At 36.5% G+C, this 7701-nt stretch overlaps 1 protein-coding gene across 1 annotated transcript in view; it reads right to left on the reverse strand.

The window, feature by feature from the left end:
• Positions 1–5711, reverse strand: part of rps6ka5 (ribosomal protein S6 kinase, polypeptide 5) — a 41061-nt gene extending 35350 nt beyond the window's left edge. Inside the window, exons 1-3 of the mRNA XM_067455412.1 lie at positions 5426–5711; positions 821–892; positions 516–734 (exon numbers count right to left, since the gene is read on the reverse strand). Coding sequence (XP_067311513.1) covers positions 516–734; positions 821–892; positions 5426–5495 — 361 coding nt within the window. The 5' untranslated portion in view covers positions 5496–5711. The remainder of the gene's footprint in view (positions 1–515; positions 735–820; positions 893–5425) is intronic.
• Positions 5712–7701: the final 1990 nt, after the last annotated feature.

Genomic DNA, 7701 nt, shown 5'->3' on the forward strand with positions numbered 1-7701 from the left:
AAATAAATATATATTTATTAAAAAAATGGAAAACATTTTGTAATTTGTAACTGTTACAATGTTAATAACACTAATAAATAATATTAATACTGTTATAACAGATGGAAATAGTAATAATGGTTTTCTAAGGGTCGCATATCTGATGCTCTTTTTACACTCCCTCAGTAAATCGATTCTGAGGTTAATTAAGCTGAATAAAAAGGCCTGAGGTTGTGCACAAAGACTAATGGGTAAATTTCCCTGCCCACTTCCTGTGAAGTGAGATATCTAAGCTATTTGCAGTCAAACTGACTAAATGCTCTATATGACTGAATCACACTCGATGGCCAAATACCCTATAAAGTCCACTTTGTAAAGCACAATTAGATAATGAAACATACCCATAGTTTACTTTAACAATACTTGTGACTTGTGAGCAATGCAGAGCAAATGGTCTGCTGCACAGATTGCACTTATTTAAATGCAAAAGTAAAATGGAAGCAATCCACACGGAAGAGAGGAGTGTGTCAGCGTACCTAGAATGAGATGCAGTTTGGTGTCTGTCTGGAAGGCATAATGGAGTGTAACCAGGAAAGGAGACTGTCTGATATGCTCGAGGACCTGTCTCTCAGTGCGTGTGTGTTCTGCCGTCTTCGCCTTCTGCACAATAGTGGCTTTTTTCAGCACCTTCATGGCATACAGTTTACTCGAATCATGGCCGCTCACCTTGCGAACCAAGAACACCTTGCCGTAGGCTGCCCAGAGGAGAACGATTTGTTAGTGGAGTAGGAGCAAAGATAAGGAGAGAACACAGGGTTCACATACTTCAACTACAACTGACCTCCTGTTCCCAGCACTCTCAGCAGCTCAAAGTTCTCAATGCCCACACGCTCCACGTGACCCGTCAGATTGGCTGGGGAAACATTTAAACACATCCATCTGGTCACGCAGCCAAGAAATCATGTTCTTCACTTGGATATCATACAAGAAACCCCCCGTAAACCTTCACAGCTTCAGTTACTTGAAGCCACTTTCTCACAACAGTCAGAATGGAAAATATGTTCAAAATGGCGAACTCTTAGAGACGAGCCTGCAGCTGTTTGTAAATAGTGTATGTTGCTTATAAACAGGTCCAGATGGACTCTACAGACTTTATTATGCCTTTTCTGCACTGATTTTAAATATTTAAACATGGTAAAATTTGATGTGGCAGCTGAAAACATTATGAAATTTGGCAAACATACACTGAAAAAAAAAAGGCTACAGTTGAAAATTTTCTAGTGACTGATCACATCAAAAATTTTCAGTTGGCCGAATTTTCAATTGGAGACCTGATTTTTTTTTTTTACATTGTAATGTTATATACTACCATTCAACTGTTTGGACTCATTTTACTTTTCTTCTGCAAGAATCCATTAAATGTATTAAAATTGGATATGTGTGTATATTCTTCCTATTCATCAAAGAATTCTGAAAAAAATGCATCATGCATCAAAAAAATATTAAGCAGCTACACTGCCCGGCCAAAAAAAAAAAGGTTTAATATGGGGATAGTTCCCCCAAAAATGAAAATTCAGTCATAATTTGGTCACGCTCAAGTTGCCATTGACTACCATGGTATTTTTTATCCCACTATGGTAGTCAATGACTTCCGAGATCTGCTTGGTTACAAACATTCTTCCAAATATCTTCCTTTGTGTTCAGCAGAACAAAGAAATGTATACAGGTTTGGAACACCTTGAGCATGACTAAATGATGGCAGAATTTAAATTTAAACTATCCCTTTAAGAGTCTATTATTAGATCATTATTGCAGTGATACTTGATCCTAGCATGTTATCTGTTTGGCAACAGTCCTTCTAACCCTAAATGATGGGAGTGTGTAGCTTTTCATTTCTTAAACAACCATGTAGAAACATCGTGGCCATATTCCAGGATGACAAAGCCAAGAATCCTCAGGCTCAGACAGTGAAAAAATGGTTGGGAGTGAGCATGAAATATCTTTTACACACATGAATTGGCACACATGAGTCCAGAGTCCAGACCTTAAATTCATTCAAAGTCTTTGTGATTTTCTGAAGGAGACTTTACAGAGCGATCGATTCTTGCATTGTCATTACAAGATCTGGACCAAAAATCTATGCACCTCTTGATGGAAGTAAATGTTGTGATGTTATTTTCATCATTTCACATTCTTTTGAACTTTTTAGGGTTAGAAGAACTGTTGCCAAACATATAACTTGGTAGAAACATAATAATCACTGCCATAATGATCCAATCATTGACTCTTAGGCATTTGCCTAATTAAATCCAAACAGTTACTTTTTTAATCAACATTGATAATAATAAAAAATGTTTCTTAAGCAGTGAATCAGCATATTATGATTTCTGAAGGATTGTGCCATTGAAGATGCTGAAAATTGCATCACAGGAATAAATCACATTTTAAAATATAACACATTTATTTTAAATTGTAATATTTCGCAATATTACTGTATTTTTTTTAATCAAATAAACGCAACTTTAGTCAGCATTAGAAATCGCCCTCCATTTTTTTAATGGTAATGTAAATAAACAAGACCCATAACTATGAATTAAAGGCACTTGAATTCTGCAGAAATCTGAGTTTTGCAGGCACTGATTCCATGTGGACCTGCTCATAAATAACAAAGAGCTTGATGATTCAGAGTAAACAAAACAGCCTTCATGAATGAGATATGAGACATGGAAGAACGCGAGCATGTGCGTGGTATATGTTTACACGTTAGCTGGGGCTGATGTGAAGTCGCTTGTTTTATGCAGTAGATTGCCCAGCGAGGTGAACTCATTCCTGCTGTTATCCTCACTCACAGCAGCACTGCGTCTCACGCGAAACCATGATCTTTCTCAGTCTTTGCAAATTATCTGATTTTAGCTGGAAAAAAAGCATAAACTGTTACCACATCCTCTGACTGGATTTCAAGCAGCATGTTTAAGGTGTGTGTAGCCCACTTTGTAACCAACCATAGAGGCCCATGGGAACTACAATGTTTATTAATAAGCTTCCAGACCCTGACTTTCTCCACTCAGGATCCCATGGCATTGAGAATTTGGTCCCCATTGGGCTTTCTTAGATGAGTTTTATCAGATGACCACCTTCGTGTCTTTAGCCCTTCGTTCTAATGTTACACAGTTTGTTAACCATAACAAGCCAGAAACAATTACGTGCCTGTAAAGGGATCATCCCCATTGACCTGCATTATACAGTATTCAGATACAGTACTTATACAGTAATGCACTATAGAGTCTATAATCTGGATCTTGACTGGTGGATTAAAATACTGTTAATCTGCACAGTTATGGCCCAGTGACAATCTGGAAATACTGACTCTACTAATGATACAATACAGAAGTCAAACGAGACCTTCAGACATTTCTGATGACTTCCATGGGTAGGGTACATAATTGGGCCTGAATTTCTTGCAAAAAACGGGCAGTCAAAAAAATTAAGGTTAAGATACATTTCTGTCAGGCTGTAGTAAGAATCAAAACCTTATGGGTAGCCTTTCACTTTAGAATAAGGTTCCATCAGTTAACATTAGTTAATGTATTAGCCATCGGCGTCGGAAGCAAATGAAAAGTGGGTGGGTCAGTAGCGGCTAAGACAAAATATGCTAGGTGGGAAAATTGTTTTGCGGGGGGTCTGGGGTCTGGGGTCTGGGGTCTGGGGCCCACCCCCCCAAAAAAATGATCAGATGTGATTTCCTGCATTATGGTGCGTTTTAGGCCATATCCCTTTCCTATACCAAAAAAGACCTCAAACCAGTCAATACCAATAGTCTAATAAAAAGGCTATATTCATTTAACTGCCATAGAAATCAACAGTTTCACAGATAATGATAATGAACAAGTTGCATGTTTTTTATGCTCCATATCCAGACAGAAAAAGTACCGTTTACTAAACGATTGATTGATTGATGACAGAAATCACTGAATTAATCACCTTTGCTATAGAGTAGGGGTAAGACGCATGACATTAAGTTTTGACGCATATCGCGAGCATAGGTTCGAATCCGTCTTTTGCCACACTCGCTCTACTCCCTTTACGCATCACAGATCGGAAAGGTATTTATTTAAAATAAAAAAATAGAAAATATTAGAAAAGGGGAAACAAAGCGTTTAACATGTGTTTAATAATAAGTTTCTTAATAAGATTCTCGGTTAAGGGGTAATCAATGTAAGCAGACATGCTGAATTAGAGACGATAAAAGTGAGTGGGTCCAATATCATTGGTCTTAAAAAGTGGCTGGGTCTTGTCCCACCCACACACAATGGTTCTGACGCCCATGGTATTAGCTAATATGAACTAACCACGAGCAGTACATTTGTTACTGTATCTGTTCATCTTTGTTAATGTTAGTTGATAAAAATACAGCTGTTCATGGTTTGTTCATGTTGGTTCACAGAAATTAACTAATGTTAACAAGATTTTAATAAAGTATTAGTAAATGTTGAAATTAACATTAACAAAGATTAATAAACGTAAAAATAAATAAAGTGCAGCTCATTAGTAGTTCAGGTTAACTAATGTAGTTAACTCATGTTAACTAATGAACTTTATTGTAAAGTTTTACCAAATTATGTTTTGTGTTTTTCCATAGGGGTAGATTTTCAGAAATGTTATATTGTCTGTTATACAGGGCTGTGCTGAAGATGTGAACCAATGATTTTTGTCATTAAAATCAGTCAATAATTAACAAAAAAAGATTGTACAACACTTAATGTTGAATCAGTTGAATCGTTTAGGTTAATAAATGCAGTTATAATTTTGTCTCAAATTACAGTGCCTGTAAAAATTAATGCAACAACAATATACTGCAATATACTGTACCATACTGATATAATGTGCCTACTAAGCATTTATACCAAGTTTTTTTTCTTACTAAGACAGGCAAGTGAGGACACACCTGGTCACTTCATTTACTATACAAAGACATCACCAAGGCCCTAGCGATTAAATTAGCTCCAGTAATTGGGTTGCTTTGGACTCAAGGCCATGTCATGGCTGATAAACTAACTCAAGCGCTGACACATAATAAACGCAATTAATTCCATTCAATAAAATACTTTCCTTCAAATGTCAATCTAATTTTTGACGAATGTTTCTCATCTTCAAACAAGACATGCACTGAAATGCAAGTGGACTTAAGTGCAACTGCGGTTATGAATGTGAAATATGTAATTGCACATGCAGAACATCCTCCAACCTCAAAGCACCACATTTTTCATGATACAGAAATCAATATCCTAATATAGACTGCTAATAGCACTTAATGCATTTAACGTTACACTAGCCGACCAGCTAATAGTAAAGCTGTCCATTATATAACGAAAACACTATCAGTCCAAGATATAAGCGCTGTTTCTTAAAAAATAAGGGAAGGACGGACTGCCCGGCGTTCATTTACCGTTTCTGAGCTCGTGTTTGACGGTAAACAGGTCACCTTCCTCCGACGAGCCCTCCATCGTAGACGGCATTACTCGCTCGCGTGAACGGAGCGCACACTCTTTCCTCGGGTCGCTGTACGACACTAATGCAAAATACTACAGCAGAGGCAATCACGGCAGGATCACATAAACGGAGTTGTTGCTATAAAGCAACCTTAGGGAAAATAATGTAAATGACAATAACTGCATTCTCATGGGAAGGACAGTGGGGCTGTAAATACTACAGCTGCACTAACAGAGATACACACGCCGAGCCCCATTAGACACGCCCACTGGAGTTGCTGGGAGAAATACTTCTGCCCTATTGGACCGCCTGACTGTAACTCAACCGCACATTGTACAGTTCTACATCAATATTACATGTAACAGATGAAACACGTTTTGTTAAATCACACACACACGCACACACACACACACACACACACACACACACACACACACACACACACACACACACACACACACACACACACACACACACACACACACACACACACACACACACACACACACACATACACACACACACACACACTCACACACACACAAACACACACACATTTATATATCTATATATATATATATATATATATATATATATATATATATATATACTATTGATAAATACATTAAAACAAATGTTAAATAAATAAATAATAATAATATTAATAATAATAATAACTAATAGCCTATATGAATGATTAAAGATACATATATCTCTTTCAGTATAAGTTACTAGAAGAACTGTTCGCAAAGTTCTTGCAGGGAATTAAGGAAATGTATCTTAGGCCTACTAGTTCATTTTGAAAGCTTATGTTCTCCAGAGATTTTGAGGACCCCCAAATGGTGCAAGTAGACTATATTTTCACTTTTACAATAGCCTATATTATAAAATAATCGTTTTTTTAAATAAACAAGTTTAGACAGTTTAGTTGTGTATTAGTTAATTACAGAATGCTGTGATATACTGAGTGCACTTGAATCACTATTTCCACTCGGTTGTGTTTAATTTATTTATTTATTTATTTATTTATTTTTTTGTGCATGATTGTTACAGGACGCCTGAGGCTCGGGCTGTACTGACAGAGAAGTGCAGGTTTACAATTTCTCAAGGGGGAGGGGAAGCCTGTGTCCTCATTTGGACAAGCAAAGGCCTGTTACTGCTCTATTGTGACCTTTAAGTTCATTCATTTCTAGTGAGATCCTTGGAAACACCCAGTATATACTTCCAATATTTGTTGAAAACTGTCCACACACACAGTTATAGATCGTTTACGATGTAAATATTTCCTAAATATATTGATTTAGATGTTTACACAATGTATGGATAAGTAACCAAACAGACGCACACAGAGGTACACCTGCATGCAGTGCAAACATGCAGGGCTTGTGTATTCTTTTGACTATTCTTAATCTTTGTCCATGGTCTACATCAGGGATTATGGGTATGTAAAGACTGATGGGTTTCCAGTTTTTCATAGAGACTGTGGCAATAAATGTCTTTTGTTTTGTTTACTACACAAGTTGTTCCTTTTGCATGGTTTGCGTCTCCATAATAGACAGCTATGGACCAATAACAACATTGTTATGTGGTATTTATGGCAGCATATAGAATTGTTGTTTCTAGTCATAAAACTCTGAAGAGAATGACCACTTTTAAGTCATGATCGAGTTAAATTTAACTCCAAGATAAAAAACACCATTGTGTTCACTACTGCAGCAGTTTTTGACTTATAAGTGAGATAAATTTAACATGAAGAAAAGACTAAAATTACTTGAAGAGCCTGTCAGATCTTCTACAATGCAAAGTAATCTGTGTTTTCCAAAAGTGTTAATTGATTACAACTTATTACAGTTTATTTTAGATCATTTAGAATGTTAAACTGTAATGTTAACCTCAGACCTGAATTTGTCTTTGTTCGGCACCTCAGTTGTTCTAAATACATTGATTTCACGGATGTTTCAGGATAAATATATATATATTTTTTTTGCAAATGAAAAGGGCCAGACCTGGGCTAGACATAGGCTACAGGTTGTTCAACAGGTTGTTAGAACATCCATTGTAATAACTAATGATAGACATCCAGGTACAAAACAGCTGTGAAACAGCTGGAAAAATTAAATATGACCCCGAAGGTCTGTGAAAAACATAAAACCTTTTAAAAGAGGTACAAAAAAGGGAGAAAAAAAAAAGCTGCATCTTAAAGTGAAATGTTTCTCTATATTGGTTTAGAAA

This window comes from Pseudorasbora parva, chromosome 10, assembly GCF_024679245.1.
Source record: "Pseudorasbora parva isolate DD20220531a chromosome 10, ASM2467924v1, whole genome shotgun sequence".
Taxonomy (NCBI): domain Eukaryota; kingdom Metazoa; phylum Chordata; class Actinopteri; order Cypriniformes; family Gobionidae; genus Pseudorasbora; species Pseudorasbora parva.